Source organism: Schistocerca nitens, chromosome 5, assembly GCF_023898315.1.
Source record: "Schistocerca nitens isolate TAMUIC-IGC-003100 chromosome 5, iqSchNite1.1, whole genome shotgun sequence".
Taxonomy (NCBI): Eukaryota; Metazoa; Arthropoda; class Insecta; order Orthoptera; family Acrididae; genus Schistocerca; species Schistocerca nitens.
The window spans coordinates 579,939,548-579,957,286 of record NC_064618.1 but is presented as its reverse complement, the minus strand read 5'-3'; the positions used below and the strand labels follow the sequence as shown (position 1 = coordinate 579,957,286).

Here is a 17,739-nt window from a genome sequence, read left to right as displayed (position 1 = left end):
TTTATAATGAATGCAGTTTGCCATCATAGGATGATAATTAAAACTGCAGAAAGCATGTCTCTGTGCGCAAATTGCATCGAGGCATGCCTCAGTCTACCAAAGGACCAGGACATGGCATGGTAAAGAGGAAGTGTGAGGAATGGAATGTTTTGCAGTGGTAAGGATAACATTTGTAAGATATTCTATCTGGGGAAATATTGTTCATCGAAGGTTGCCAGCAAGGAGTAAAGCCTTCAGTTGGCCTTAGTAAGCTGCCATTTGGGTGTGCATGTAGGTGGGGTAGGAGGCAGCAAATGGACAGCACATGGGAAATGGTTGCTTGAATATGTGTCAGAGAGAACGGACCACTTGAGATGATGGGCAAGTTGGGCAGTGCAGAAGGTTGGTAAGGTTGGGTTGGGGATGTTTGGGGAAGGAGACCAGACAGCGAGGTCATCGGTCTCATCGGATTAGGGAAGGACGGGGAAGGAAGTCAGCCGTGCCCATTCAAAGGAACCATTCTGGCATTTGCCTTGAGCTATTTAGGGAAATCACAGAAAACCTAAACCAGGATGGCCGGACGTGGGATTGAACTGTCGTCCTCCCGTGTGCAGAAGGATAGGTCCAAATGAGAATAGGTGTGTGAGCAGTCTGAAAGGAATGTGGGTGCTCCTGTGTTCAGGCAGAAGAGGTTTAGTTGATTAAGAAGGACAGCCTGGAGGGCACCTCCCAGACAGGTTCTGGAAGAACCCCAAAGCAGATGGTGCATATTAAAGTCACTGAGCAGCAGAAATGGGTAAGGTTGCTGCCCAATAAGTTGGAGAAAGTCTGCCTTGGTGACATCGAATGATGGAGGGATGTAAATGGTACAAAGGGTAAAATGTCAAGTGAGGAAGGAAAAGGCAAACTGCAACAGCTTGAAGGTGTGTAGATGGGTTGACCATGAATGTCACCTTGTATGAACAGCATGACTCCCCCATGAGATGGAATGCCGACCTTGGCAGGGAAGGTCAAAATGGACCGGGAAGAAATGCGAGAGCTCCAAGTTTCCTGAAGGCAGAGAACAAGTGGACACTGCGATGCTAACAGCAGCTGGATCAAAGACTGTGAACGCTCCATTGGAGGAGAGTCACGACAAGAAAAAATGAAGGGGTGTCACTTTAGTGGCTACCGAGTCCCATTCTTCGAAGACTGCTACAGAGCACAGAGGCAGGAGAATCCTGCTCCATGAGTTCTACAGGAGCACAGCATTCTTCTGCTATCTGACTGTGGAGTCCAGTGCAGCAAAATGTTTGGTAGTGTGCACCGGCGACACAGAGGTCAGCCAGGCGAGGGTATCATGTGGCAACACTGTTGCAGAGGATCTTCGATTAGGCGAAGGAGGAGATTGTTTGCCCTTGTTTCACTTCTTCAAGCCTTTCTAGTTAGCAGAGGAAGACTCAGATGTTGGTTGGTTGGAGGGATGTAGGAAGTCTTCACAAAAGTATTCCTTCTGTTTTTTCTGGCCTGCAAGTTGTGTAGCTGGTGACTTCCTCCCATGAGGCAAAAGTATGGTGGCGTGTTGCACAGCTGAAGAAGGAGACAAGGATGCTACCATGATGCTGGGCGATTTCACAACCACAGTACTAAATTTAAAGTGGCATGTCTGCGTGGACATGTCCTTCATGGAGCAAGAGGTACGAGGTTGATTTGAAAAGTTCTCGGAACAGAATAGAAAAAAAGTACTTACATCACGGAAACTTTTTTATTCTTCACTGTAGTCTCCTTGTACATTAATGCACTTGGTCCAATGATGTTCCACTGCCTTGATCCCATCTCAAAAATGAGTTTCCTCCAGGCCTGCAAAATAGTTGTCAACTCTGGCTTTCAATTCTTCGTTTGAAGTGAATCTTCATCCACCAAGAAAAATTTTCAGTTTTGGGAAGAGATGGAAGTCTGGCGGAGCCTTATCAGGTGAATAAGGTGGGTGTGGCAACAATTCATACTTTAGTTCATGTAATTTTGCCATGGCGAAGCACATGTTTTTGATCCACCATCAAGAGTCGCGGCACCCATCTTGCAGATAATTTTTTTCTTTTCTAATTCTTCAGTTAAAATGTGATACACCCTTTCAGATGCAGATCATCATCTAAGCTCTCCTGACCAAATTTAAATTCATTTATCCCTGGAAATTGGCATGAATGTCCTTTGCTTTCATACCTTTCCTTACGAACTACTTAATCACTGCTCGAATCTTGATGTTTTTCCATCTTTGCAAATCACTATGCGACAACAACAACAGAGCCACATCACCACCACAGCTCTCTTCCAAGAACACTGAGCACTGATGTGGCATGTGTTTATAGGCAACAGTCCAATGAATATCATGTGATCAACTCGTTGCACTAGTGCTGACCTCTCATGGTGATTCCAAGAACTTTTCAAACCACCCTTGTAGGAAGGACAATACCGTAGGTGCCAGATAGTAGAACACAGTGTTTTCAACTAGCCAACACCATGCGAGCAACTGGGTAAGGCACTTTATCCTTCACTCGAATCTCCTGGACAGCCTGCTCATCAAGATACACAGGATAATTGTGGGAGGAGGTGGCATGGTCGCCATTGCAGTTGATGCAGCGGGGAGAAGGAGGTGGACAATTGGCCTTGTGATAATCCCTGCCACAGGCTACATATTTGGCTGCATGTTGACAGGACTCTCAAGTGTGCTTGTAACAAGCAATGCATCAGGTTTGGAATATATGGTCTGACTGTGATAACATCATAACCTGCTTTGATCTTTGATGGAAGAACACTCTATGAAAAGTGAGAAAGAGGGTGTCCGTGCGCACTAAGGAGAATCTAATTTTTTCATCAGCTAATGGACAACAATGACATCACGGACAGAGAGATACATTTGGATTTCTGCCTTGGTCAGACAATCAAGCATCCTAGTGTAAATAACATCACAGGAAGAATTCAGAGTGTGATGGGCCTCGACACAAACAGGATAGCCGTGGAGGAGTGAATCTGCATGCAGTTGTTGTGCTTGAGAGTCAGAAGTAGTCTCCAAATGCAAAGTGCCATCACATGAAGAAGAGAAAGGTTTCACAGGGCCGGCAATTGCATCAACACCTTTACAGTTGCAAAGGACTGACCATCTTCAGTATGGAAAACCATGAGGAGCCTTGGTGCAGATGAGACAGTCTTTGAATTGTTAGCCTCATTCTGTTTATGTTTTGTAGCATTGACTGTGAAGATGATTAGCTCATTGTGAGAAAATCCCCCATGATTGCCAGCATCTCCGATGGCACGCTCCTTCCAACTAGGGGCCCCCTTCACAGGGGGCACACCTACCTTAGGTGATAGTTCACACCTCAGGTCACACCTCCCGAACACCTGACAGTGGGATCATTTGGCAATTTGGAAAGGTAGCAGCTCAGGTAATCAAACCTCCCTGGGCCTGGCCTGCACCAGAGGGTATGTGCAAGCCCTACCTTTTGACACGGGGCTGGGAATTATGCATTACCCAGTCGCCTGTTCCGCATCAAATGCATGGGCCGGCCTTCAGGAGTGCAGAGGGAGGAAGAAGAAGAAAAAGAGGAACCTGAAATGCTGAAGTGGAGGAAGGATAGATGAAGGTGAATGAAGAAAGAAAAAAAGGATTGAAAAAACAGTGGTGAGACTGTTACAATGTCAGCCACTGGAAATGAGGAACACATTCCAAAAAACACCCTAAGACTTTTTCTCCAATGGATGCGAGAAAGAATAGCAAGAGGATAGACATGCAGCACGAAATGTCAAAGATGCTGCAAAGGCTGGGGCCCCATGGTAGCCAAGCACTTACCCACCAAGGAGCGGTGAGCCCCCTGGGGGGCTTCTGTTGATGTTCTACCTCTACATCTACTACTCCACAAGCCAACATATGGTGCACGGTGGAGGGTACACTCTATCACTACTAGTTATTTCCTTTCCCGTTCACTCAAAAATAGAGTGAGAGGAAAACGACCATCTATATGCCTCCATATGAGCCCTAATTTCTCATATCCTATCTCTGTGGTCCTTACATGCAATGTACATTGGTGGCAATGGAATTGCTTATCACTCAGTTTCAAATGCCATTCACTACATTTTCTCAATAGCGTTTCTCAAAAAGAACACTGTGAAGCATCTCTGTAACACTTACATGTTATTCAAACCTACTGTTAACAAATCTAGCAGCCCGCCTCTGAATTGCTTCTATGACCTCCTTCAATCAGACCTGGTACGGATCCCAAACACTTTAGTACCCAAGAATAGGTCACACCGGTGTCCTATATGCATCTCCTTTACAGGTAAACCACTCTTTTCTAAAATTCTCCCAATAACCCAAAGTCAACCATTTGCCTTCGCTACCACAGTTTTCAAATGCTCATTCCATTTCACATCACTTTGCAATGTTGTGCCCAGATATTTAACTGACTTGACTGTGTCAAGCAGGACACTACTTTAACTTACATTTTTCCACATTTAGAGCTACCTGCCATTCATCACACCAACTAGAAATTTCGTCTATATCATCTTGTATCTTCCTACAGTCACTTAAGTTTGACATCTTACCATAAACCAACAGCATCATCAGCAAACAACTGCAGATTGCTGCCCACCCTGTCCACAAAATCAATTATGTATGTAGAGAACAACAGCAGTCCTATCACATTTCCCTGCGCCACTCCTGATGACACCCTTATCCCTGATGAACACTTGCCATTGAGGACAACACACTGGGTTCTATTATTTAAGAAGTCTTTGAGCCACTCGTATATTTGCGAATGTATTCCATATGCTCGTACCTGTAGTGGGGCACTATGTCAAACCCCTTCCAGAAATTTAGGAACATGGCATCCACCTGTTGCCCTTCATCCATAGTTTGAAGTGTATCATGTAAGGAAAGGGCAAGCTGATATTAGCACAAGTGATGCTTTCTAAAACCATGCTGATTGATGGACATAAGCTTCTCAGTCTCAAGAAAGCATAAAATATTTGAACTGAGAATACATTCAAGGATTCTGAAGCAAACCAGAGTTAGGGATATTGGTCTGTAATTTTGTGGGTCTGTTCTTTTACCCTTCTTATGTAAGGAGTCACCTGCACTTTTTTCCATTCACTTGGGCCTTTGTGCTGGGTGAGAGATTCATGATAAATGCAGGCTGGGTAAGGATCCATTGCTGTAGAGTACTCTCTGTAAAACCAAATTCAGATTCCATCCAGACATGGTGATTTATATGCTTTCAAATCTTTCAGTTGTTTCTCTACATCAAGGGTGCCTATTACTATGTCGTGTATATGGGAGTCTGTCCGATGGTCAAATGACAATATGTTTGCATGATACTCCTGTGTGAACGATTTCTTGAACATAAAATTTAAAACTTTGTCTTTTGTTTTGCTATCTTCAACTACCATACCAGACTTGTCAACAAGGGACTGAATGGAAGCCTTAGACCTGCTTATATCTCCCTTTAAAGACCTTATCTATTCTGTTCAATTACTCTTCTAAGTCCTTTACTGTCTCTGACAGTTTTACAATGTGACTGGCAAACCTCGAAGTTTTTATTTCTACCCCCTGAGATTTAATTCTTTCTCCTAATTTTTCTTTAGTTTTCTTTACTGCTTGCTTGATGTACAGATTGAATAATGTTGAGAATAGGCTGCAACCTCCTTTCACTCCCTTTTCAGCCACTGCTTCCGTTTAAAGCCCCTTGACTCTTATAAATGCTGTCAGGTTTTTGAACAAGTTGAACATCACCTTCACTTCCTTTATTTTACTCTTGCTACCTTCATAATTTCAAAGAGTGTATTCTTGTTGAAATTGTTAAAATCTTTCTTGAAGTGTGCCAATTTCTCTAATTGGCACTCTCTTTTTTAGTGTCCACAGCTCCACACTCTATCTGCAAATGATAAAATGACAATATGTAAACTTAAATGGCAACAGCGGACTACAAATAAAAAATGAAAGTTAATAAATAAATCCCTAGCAACCAGAATACCAACAGGCAAAACAAAAACAGTATGAACTTATGCACCACCTAATACATTTACTTTAGGTGCCGCACTGGCCCATAAGGTAATCTCATAAGACAACAAGTAGTAAAAATATGAAGAAAAAGGTGCAAAACATGCCAAACTGAAATTATTGATTAGTTTATGTGTTTGTTGACTTCATTTCAACTTCTTCTCCAGGTGGACCCCATTGGAATGGCTCTGAGCACTATGGGACTCAACATCTGTGGTCATAAGATCCCTAGAACTTAGAACTACTTAAACCTAACTAACCTAAGGACATCACACACATCCATGCCCAAGGCAGGATTCGAACCTGCAACCATAGCAGTCGCGCGGTTCCTGACTGAGCGCCTAGAACCGCTAGACCACTGCAGCCGGTGGACCCCATTGGATTTTATACGCAGTGTTCCCTTTACTGAACAACCATTAGTGTCCACTTTTGGTGCCATCAAGTCATTTTTGTTTGTTTGAAGCATCATAATATGAATCGTTGTGATATTAAGACTTAAAACTACTTTGCTGTGAACTAGTTGTGGGCCTGTTTAGTTATCATCTAATCCGTGCCCAGAAAAGCTAAGCTTAAACACTTAATTACCATTGATTATTTGTGTCATCAACAAACACTATAGGTTTTGAACCACTCTTTCAAGTCACTGGGAGATCATTTATATATGTTAAAAACAAGAATGAGCCCTGTTCTGAACCTTAAGAGACCCTATAAGCCATATTTTCCCCATCCTAGGGTTATTTTCATGCTTATGACAAAGTATATCAATGAGACCCTGCTTTCTGTTATGAAGGCAAGACTACATCCATACAAGAGGAATGAGGTCATAACACTTTAGCTGGGCAAGCAGAATTTTGTAATCCACAAAAAAATAGCTAAATTGAGTTCGGATAATACATAAATAGGTTATTTTTTCTCATTTATCTATGCCATGACTTCATATCTGTGGTCTTGTATTGCTCTATCTATGGAGGACCAAGAAGAAAGTCGAGCTGTTTAGTTAAATGAGTCAGCATTTCATCATAGGCCACTTTCTGAAATATTTTTCGAAGTATCGGAAGGAGTGAAGTAGGTGGTGGTTTCCTTACCGGCAGTTTTAAAGATAGGTATTACTATAGCATATTTAAGTCAGTTGGGGAATATGACCTAAGTCACTGACTTATTATTAAGCTTAATATTTTAATTCTTTCCCCTGAATGTCATCATATGAAGCAGAATTGCCACTTATCAGTGACCTGATGAATTTTGTAATCTCCTCAGGGGTTGTATTTATAAAACTAGTGTATATTGCCGTGAAAGAGTGGTGTTCTGCAGCCAATCATCAGCAGGATCTCATATACAATTTCCTTAGCACAAGCCAAAGACTTTTGCCATCAACACAATCAAAACCCTTGGATGTTTAGAACATTTGTCAGTTACAGGTATACAATATCCAAAATTAATATGCTGATTAAAACTGCCATATAATTAAGTACTTTTATAGCTGTTTCCGAGGCTCGTCTGTGTTCTGAAAGCAATATATGAAGACTTTCCTACTGGCTTGCTAGGCCTAATGCAAGAAAGGATTTTCTGTTGGGGTTGTCTCCCTTAGCCTTTGGAGTTTCTCCTCCACCACAAGCCGGTGGTTTCCTTCTCATTTAATTCCCAGAAAGGAGGGTTGCCTTATCTGCCAGCTACGCCGTTCCGAAGCCTTCCATCTCCGCTGTCACTGCCATTAATGTCTTCACCCATAACTCTGGGCATGGGTTCCATGTTATACCCCACGGGATTGGGTCCCTGCCTGAACTCAGCCATCCTAGCACTCCGGCCTACTGAAGTGTAGGATGCCCACCCCTGCAACGTGGACGCGCCAGGCAGGAATTACCCCAGGGAGGAGTAGGGAAGGGCACCCTACCTCCCTGGAGCTGGGTTAATGATTGTGTATGGTGCCACAATCAAGAGATTAAAAAGGACCTCAAACAAGAAAGTATGAAAGAAGAAACTGAAAGAAAGAAATTAAGATGGTATGGGCATGTTAAGAGGACGCATGGGCAGACTCTCCCCAAAATTATGGAAGAACTAAAGATGGATGGGAAAAGATCTAGAGGGCGCCCAAGAACACGGTGGAAAATGGGAGTGAGAATATCTGTAGAAAGGAGAGGTGTGACCTGGCAGCAAGTGGAGAAAGAAAAGTGGTGGGAGGACTGAGCCAAATGGAGAGGACTCATCAGCACCCAGACCCGGCAGTAGCTGGAGTGGGATTCAGATATAGATAGATAGATAGATAGATATAATTGTTTCCATTACCATCATTACTCCTGTATGATTTTACTGTTATTCATTTTAGGGGAGAGCAAGAGACAGTGCTGAGAGAATTCACTTAAAAAAAAAAAAAAAAAAGTTACATTTTACATCAACACTGTCTGCTTCATAAATTTCTTCAGAGCATTCTTCCCATGATTTCTTCCCAACAAGCATTACTGAGTCACTGTTTATGACTCTGTGGTACAGTACTTCTCTTATTGATCTGCACCTAATCGCTCAGCATTTTTTTTTTTTTTTGTTAACATCTGTCTTTCATGCCCAGATAAACCATTAAGTTTGTGGTCACAAGATACAGTCTGTCTTCCACTGCCAGGATGAGGATTTTCACCTTGCTATTGAAATAAAAGCAGAAATTCAATGATTTACATAAAAATATTTTTATTTATATATGTACACAAGGACCTTACTCAGTAGAAGCAGTCTGACAGATATTACATAGAGGTTCATGAATGCAAACCACATCATTGAGCTGAACATCACATGAGAAAGCATGCTTGTGGCAGACTGTTCTGACAAGTGGTAGCAACAGCCTACAAAATAATGAACCATTGAGCAATTTGCTGGATGTATTATGCCTAGATCTACACTGGTGTCCAAAAGTAAAGCACCAAACAGAAATTTTGCAATTTTGCATTTATTTTGCCACAAAATAGTATCGACAGGTGAAAACAAAGTAGAAACAATATAAAGAAACAACTGCAAAAGCAGAACAGTAGACAAAAATGTTCTTCGTTTTTTCCAACCTAACAAATTTACACACACTTTCCAACAACTGGTTAATGCCTCGCTACAGGATGTGATCACCTCTGCCAGCAATAGAGGCCTGACAACAATGTAGCATGCTGAGAATGTCATCAATGTCATATTGAGGCAATAACACCCATTCTTCTTGCGAAGCTGTTTGCAAGCCTTGGAGAGTGGTCAGTGAATGTTGACATGATGCAACCCATCTCCCTGGTGCATCCCAGACATGCTCTATGGGATTCGAATCAGGAGAGTGTGCAGGCCACACCATGTGTGCAATATCTTGCATTTCCAAGAAAACATCGCGAATCCATCCAAAATCACTCTCCAGCCCAAATCGGGGCTCATCTGTGAAAAGAACATTGGCCCACTCTTCAACGGTACAGGTGGCATGTTGACAACTCCACTTTAGATATTCCCTTCTGTGAAGACGCATCAGAGGCACACATACAGCAGGTCTCCAACAATAAAGGCCACTCTGTCAAAGCCTTCGATAAAACACATCCAGTGGATGCTGCGAGGTCTGATGCCAGTTGCTACGCAGTACTAAGGCCACATCATTATGCTTACAGCCAAATAATGGTCCTCTCTTTCTGATGTCATCCATGTTTGGCCCTGCTTGGGTCTTCAGGGTACAGTTTCAGTCTGTATTAAATGTTGCTGCATCTGAGAAACAACAGAAAGACTAATGTTAAGCCATTGGGCCACGTGAGTTTACGACTCTCCTGCTTCCATTCTTCCTATGGGCCTCAAATGCAGACCGTCTGGTAGGCATCTTCTTTGTGCCATACTGCACCATCTGTGACTGTGTACGCACTGACTGTGGATGTGGGACTACCCGACAAACACTACTCTGTTTGATAGGTGCCCTGACATTATTGCTGGCATGATTTTCTGTTGGCCAAAATGCTATATTCCATGCAGAACATGATCGTATGGTCATCTGTTGCAGTTTGTATGATTATATCATGAATTAGACACAGGATGGGGAAACAGTAATTTGTTGCTTTAATTTTGGATACCAGTTATACAATAAACTCTATAAGCGACTATACCATGTATGACAGCAGGTACTTCACACCAGTATTGGTGACTAGCCTGTTCCACTCGTGTGCTGAGTGAGGGAAAAATGTCTGTCTCTGTACTAGGTCAAAGAAATATCAGATGGAGCCTACCACAAAACATTTCTAACAGCAATCCTGGTACTGAACCCTGCCTTGAACAGTTCCAGCTTGATCCACCACCACTGCCCAAAAATCATCCCTTTCAAGCATTTTAAGAATTCCTAACATCCAGCACTGCTTTGCAATCCTTCCTCAGGTTGCTATAACATGACCCTCACCCTGACCTTTGCAGGACTCCAGGCTCTTCATTCCCTAAAAACTGATGACTCCATCACTATTCTCAAGGCTGACAAGCATCTTCCATTATGGTACTTGACTGGCAGGATTATGTAAGTGAGGGTCTGTGCCAGTTGTCTGACATATCTGTGTACAGCATCTACCATCAAGACCCCATCCCTGCAATACTAACTGAACAACAGTGCCTCCTTATAACCTCTGGGCCCTCGCAAGGACTAATACCTCAATCCATAGAACTTCGTACTCCAACCAAACCACACACCACCACCTTTTGTCTTCTTCCTAACATTCACAAACCCAATCAACCTTGGACTGTATATCTGCCTTAGTTGATCAACATCTGAAATCTATTGTACAAAGACTTCCATACTATATTGAAGACATCAACCACTTCCTACATCGTCTGAAATCTGTGCCCTCCTATTCCCACCAAATACCTTGCTCCAGAAGTATTTGTCCTCTGGTCTGGTTTAAATACATTGATGGCATCCTTGCCGTATGGGCTCATGGTGAGGATGACCCATTAAAATTCTTCTAAATACTCTCTCCCACTTAAATTTCACATGGTCCTGTTCTGAATCCTATTCCACTTTTCTTGATATTGACATTGTCCTCACCATCGGTCAGTTTCACACTTCTGTTCACAATAAACCTATCAATAAATAACAGTACTTATATTATGACAGTTACCATCCTTTCCATGTCAAACTTTCCCTCTCATACAGCCTTGGCATTCAAGGCAAATATATTTATTTGTTCAGTTACAGACTCTTTACAGCAATACCCACCACTCCCACCTCACCCTTCATTTGATGTAATTACTCCACCAACTTACTTCAAAAGAAGCAGATTTCCCACATCATCTCATGCAATCCTGATATTGCTGATTCTCAAAAAAAAAAAAAAAAAAAAAAAAAAAAAAAAAAAAAGAGAACAACTTAGGGATTCACTTCCTTTCACTCAGTATTATCCAGGCCTTGAATGTAGGAGGTGTCAGGAAAAAGTAACAGGTACTTTCGTTTTTCATAAAGAACTTTTATTTATTTATCAACATCAACTTTGTCCCCTTCAAGGAAATTCCTCTCAGATACAATACACTTGTGCCAGCAATTTTTCAAGTCATGGAAGCACTTCAACATACCAGTTTCATTTTTTGCCAAAAAAATCATGAACAAGCGTTGAGGTGGGAGCAAGAGCATTATCGTGATGCAATTTCCATGAGTGGTTTTGCCACAATTCTGGTTGTTTTCTTCAGATTGTTTCATGCAAATTGTGCATTACTTCCAGGAAGTATTCCTTATTGGCCATATGACCAAATGCAGGAATTTATGATGCACTATCCGCTATAATCAAAGAAAAACGTGAGAAGATACTTCACATGTGATCAAACTTGTCGAATTTTTTTCGGTCTTGGATCTTCAGGCAGTTTGCATTTGGACAATTGGGCCTAGGTTTTGACATCATACCCATGTGTCATCACCTGTTATAACCTTCTTTAGAAGTTCTGAATCATTGTCAACTTCATTCAGCAATTCCTGAAAGATGCCTATGCAATGTCATCAAATTCAACAATTTTGGAATGAACTTTGGTGCTACAGGTTTCATGCCCAAACCATCCTAAAAAATTGCCTGGAATGAGCCAAAGGATTTGCCACCATCATCAGTAATTTCCCTCATGGTGATTTGGTGATCCTCAAGATCCATTTTTTTTTACTTCTTCCATGTTGTCATCAGTAATTGATGTGTTAGGGCATCCAGGGCAGTCATCATCTTCAATGTCTTCTCAACCCTCTTTGAAATGTTTATACTGTTCGTAAACTCTTGTCTTACTCATACTCAATTCACCACAAGCCAAAGTCAACATTTTGAATGTGGTGCTGCACTTTATTCCATTTTCAAGCAAAATTTAATGCAAATTCTTTGATCCATTTTTTTTTTTAAATAAATATTCACCAAGCACTCAAAAACACATTTAATCTTTTTGACTGTCAACAAGAAACTAAATATTGAAAACATCTGAAAATGCAATCATACAGTAGGAACATGTGTACCAACAAGATAAAAAAACAATCAAAATCATATGTACAAAGCCCACAAAATTGAAAAAGTCCTGTTATTTTTTGATAATACCTTGTATTAATCACCTACTTTGACAAGGCTGTGACTTCTTAAAATCATGCCCTTAAGTGAGGTCTGTTCTGTCTGACACAGATAGAATAGCCTTTCCTCACCTTCCAAATCACCTCAATAACCTTGTCAGTTCCTATGCACCTTCCACACCCCTCTCCCTACACTGTAACTCCTACCCCTATGACTGTTCCCACTGTAAGACTTACCCTATGCACCCTCTTACCACCACCTATACCAGCCCTGAACTGGCAAACATATACTATCAAAGGGAAAGCCATCTGTAAAATTACACACATCCTATACCAGCTGTTACATGAACACTGTTCAACCATTTACACTGGCATGACAACTATCACATTATTAATTAGGATGAATGGGGATAGGCAGAGGCAGAATTTGTATATTGACAAGATGATATCCAATTGCAGAGTATGTCTACAATGTGACAGTTGTGATCTTGATGCCTGTCTCACCACACAAACTATCTGGATTCTTTCCCCAGACACCAGTTTCTCAAAAATCTGCATGTGGGAAATGGCGTCACAACATGTAGTTGGTTCTTGCCACCCACCTGGCCTTAATTTCTAAGGTCTCAGCATTTCCTCTCAGTAACTATTCTTTTCTTCATTCTATTTATTTTCCTATATCTTTTATTTTCTGATCTGTCTATTTTTCACTGAGCTCCACCTCTACCACATACGGTGCAGTTAGCTCTCAGCTCTTATTATCTCATGCACAATGTTTTGTCAGTAATCTCTGTCTTGCACATTACCCTCACATTTAATCTCTCATATTTTCAAATCTCATCCAATGCAGTACCCCAACAATCAATCTTTGCTGCTCATCCCATCCAATAAGTGTCCCCTGACCCCGAGTTCTGGGCGACTTTTCCAAACTCTCCCCATTTCCTACACCTCACCAGTTCTTTCCTTCACACCTCTTCTTGCTCCTCCTTCCTGTCTGGCAGAAGGAGGAGCCACTGGCTCCAAAAGTTTGCATATTTTAGTACCTTAATACGTGTGTTCCCCTGCCACTGCTTCGTGAATAGACATTTTTATCTATCCAATTGCATTATGTAACAATATTATGAAAAGGAAAGACGCTACTCACCATATAGCGGAGTAGCAACTTTCTTTTTCACAATATTGTTACATTCCATCCTGAATTTTCCATTGTTCAATTACATTATATTTATGTATTAAGATAGACATTCTCTCTTTTTTTTAATTCTATTTGTCCTTAGTCATGATAAGCAATGTGTGTACATAATAGAATTGCTGCACAGCCTGTCTTGAATATCAGTTCTCTAAATTTATACAACAAAGTGTCCCAAAAACAGTGATAACTTTCTTCCAAATATCATTACTTGCATTTTCTGAACATTTCTGTTGCACTTTTGTACAAACCGTATTGTGCTGTTACAATTCTTTCTGTGTAACATTTAAATTTTTCAATGTCTACAGTCATGCCTCCTTGATAATCCTCGAAATGCTGGAGCAGTATATTAGAATTAGTCATTTTGGGGCCTTGTATTAAATCACCATCTCCTCCCAGAATTTTCCTGACAAAGCTAAAGCTCCCATTCATATTTCATGCAACTACCCCTAAATATTTATGTGACATGAGAAACTCCAGAAGTTTATTATTAGTCCTATTGCTGGATACTATTGAATCTCTTTGTTACGGGTGTTATCTTGTGTCCTTCCAAATTTTAAAAAGTGCTACTCAGAACACAGAGTAAATACCGTATTAGTTATACTCCATATTTCTTACAATCATTCGGCAAGTATACTTTGCTGTAAAAAACAGTATAATCAGAGAGCAATCTTAAGAGTGCTGCTGACTCTATTTAATTTATCATTTACATATGTTGATAAGCTTATTGATACTGTTATGTATTGTGTTACATTCACTTCTGGCTGGTACTGAGTCATAGCTGCTTGGAAATGTGTAATTGCGTGAGAAATTGGCCAATTCACATAATTGCATAATCCACAGTGAGGTGATAAAGGTAATCTTCCAAGGGATATTGGTTCATCCAGGTATTATTGACCTACTGCAACCCCTTTATACCTTAATCAGTGCCCTATCCTACAGATAAAATTTTTCTTTTGTGTGTTGGATATTAGAAACTAGCCTTAATTCAGTAATACAAGGTGTGTGATTGCTTTATCTACTATAGTTTTCTTTCTTTTTTTTTTTTTTTCAAAATAGTTCCCTTTGGTTGTTATACACTGGTGAAGTCATTGTTCCCAGTCTTGGCAGCAATACTGAAAAACCTTTAACATATCAGTCACATTCTTTTGAATATCCTCCACAGTCCCAAAACAACATCTTATTAAGACATTTTTCAATTTTAGGAAAATAAAAAAGTCTAAGGACTCTGATCAGATGAATAGTGGGCTGTGGAACAATAGCAATGCCTTTTGAGGTCAAAAATTCCATGATGGAAGTGGCCATGTGACATGAGCCATTGTCATGATGCAGTATTCACTTGTCTGCAATGTCCGGTCTCACTCAGTTCACTATTTTCCTGAACGTTCCAAGTACATCTTTCTAGAATACTTGGTTGTGTATTCATTCTGGAGGAACATTCTCACTAGAGCCTGCATCCATTCAATGTTTTTGAAGCTGATGGTCTCCCTGAACGAGGTTCATCTTAAAGGTGTTCTCAGCCTTTCAGAAATGATTTGCACCAGCAACAAACTTATGCTCTTGATAAGGAATGTACCTCACAGACAAGTTTCAAATTTTCAAAGGTCACACATGCAGATTACCCCAGTTTAACACATAACTTGATGGCATAATGTTGCTCTAAATTTTGCAGTTCCATTTTTGTAACACCCAACAACAACACAACTTCACTGATGGCACTCTCAAACATCATGTGATGGCTGTATGGAGTTCGGAGAGAGCATCTGGAGGAGATGAACATTGGTCCCAAGCAGAACAACAAAGTTTTACTAGGTTGCTCATGAAGTTGTCATTCTCATTACTTTTGACACATCTCATATACCACGTGAACCCAAATTACACTGACAAAATGCTGGGGAAAGGTCAGAGATATTTCCGAGTATTTTGTTATTTGGCCTCATGGTTCGTTACAAAGTAATTGCACTTGATATTGATTTGTTGCCCCTGTAATCTTTGTGTATGTACAGGACTGAAAATATCTGGACATCAGTGCAATGAGAGGTATTGCGTGTTTTGTTTGGAAACAAACTTGTTCTATTCACTCACAGTACTAGCTGCTGACATCAATAATGTCCACTATACTCTTCACCCTCCAGTCTGCATTCAATACTGCTTGGTTCTGTCTCAGACTCATTTTTCTGGCAGTGTTAGTTGTCTATTAATAGTGACACACAACATTATGACTAGTATTACTAAAAAATGGAAATGTTCTATGGCATAGTTGGCTGAGAAATCCCATGGGATGGGTTCAGCTGCCTATTGGAAAGGGTGTTCTTGCTCAATGCACATTGACCATCCTTTCCATGTACCGGTGAGAGAGCTGCGTCATATGTGAATTTGTGTGGTGTACATGAGGATAATGCTTGTATGTATAATGGAGAGTTATGTTGATATTGTTTTATTATTATTATTATTATTATTATGTAAGAAATGAGAGGGTGAAATCTGGCACCATAGATAGCCTTTAGCTATACAACACAGAGTGAACAAACTGTGATAAATATGTACGTGTTTCATATGAGGATTGTTGCATTACTCTGTGTTTTGTGTTGTACATTTTGATAATTGCGTATTACAGACTTTTTCACTTTTGTGAAGGCATTGTAACAGAAACGAATCTAAGTGGTGTAACAAATTTAATAAATCATAGTTACATTATTACTCTGTAAGAAACAAGTAGAAACCATGAGTCCATTATGCCAAAATATGCAGTAGATATCCCTCAACAACCTTCAAAATTCTGTGGTGGTGTTCAGGTTCACCCTGTATACGTTGTCTACAAGACATATATATGTCACGTTTGGGTGGATAGAGGTCTACAAGATCTGCAGACTGGTTTGGAGTTCTATCAAAATTCCACTGTATATTTGTGGTCATAGTCTTTTATTCTGTTTTCACTGCAATGGGGAATAAAATTAGATCGAGATAACAAATGATGGACGAAGTTTGATATATTAAGACACATTACTTGCTGAATATGACAGAACTGTAAATGATCATAAATGCACATGCTTCTATATACTAAAATAATTATCAGTTAAAAGAAACTGAATTTGAGTTTACAGGGACTTGGTCTAATCATTACCTACAAAAAGACACACATACTTATAGCAAGCTTGCAACGTATGCTGCTTATTTGCTTGTCCAGTGTGCCTGAAAACTTAAATCATATGTAAGTTGCTTGTATAGCCACTGTCAGTAACCAGTTGTAGCATAATAGTACATACTGCAATATTTTCATTTTGCTGAAACTACCGTCTATAAATGTTTATAAAGGAAAGTCACATGTCACTCATTTCTGCACAGGCAAAGCAGCGTCTCATGAAGGAAAACCAATTTCTTCTTCAGCAACTGGAGGCTGCCTACAAAGAGCTCCATTCCTTGAGGGACCATGTGGGAGAAGTCCGGCAACAAACTGTTGCTTTCATCCTCAGTCAGATGGAAACATTACATATTCAGAAAGACACTCATTTGTAATAAGTGACCTTCTGACTTCCTATTTCAACACATTAGACTGATCAAGAAGCTATTACATAACTATTTTGTTGTAAATTTTAAAAGTGTTCAAAGGAAGAAACTAACTAAATGTATGATAAGAATGAAGTCTGTGGTAATTTTGTACAATGTATATACATTTGTATATATAAGAAAATAAGTAAACAAGTCATTTCATTTGTATATATGCATAAATGTACTTACTAACTTCACCAGTGATGGAAATAAATCCCAGTAATGCTGTACATCTAGCTTACAAAGAACTCGGTGTTTTTTGCAACATTCTTGCATTTCAGGTAACCAACAAGGCAGCATCAATTCAGCTATTCCTTGTTTTTTTCTGATTTGTGGATTGCTTTAGGAGACAAACTGCTTCTGTGCATCATATTAATGTGTTTCAGCAGTACATTTTCTTTTGTGATATCAGTCTCTTATATTTGTGTCTTGTGTGTTGATGCCTTTTATCACTGGTAATGCATTTCTTGGTATTTGTACAAAAAGTTGGTT

At 40.3% G+C, this 17,739-nt stretch overlaps 1 protein-coding gene across 5 annotated transcripts in view; it reads left to right on the top strand.

Annotated features, from left to right (window-relative positions):
* Nucleotides 1–17,411, top strand: part of LOC126259698 (ras guanyl-releasing protein 3-like) — a 439,537-nt gene extending 422,126 nt beyond the window's left edge. For 3 of the 5 annotated variants that reach the window (XM_049956665.1, XM_049956666.1, XM_049956664.1), the window contains one exon: nt 17,044–17,411. In XM_049956665.1, the coding sequence (XP_049812622.1) occupies nt 17,044–17,214 (171 nt within the window). In that variant the 3' untranslated portion in view covers nt 17,215–17,411. The remainder of the gene's footprint in view (nt 1–17,043) is intronic. The other 2 variants (XM_049956667.1, XM_049956668.1) reach the window with 2 other exon arrangements.
* Nucleotides 17,412–17,739: the final 328 nt, after the last annotated feature.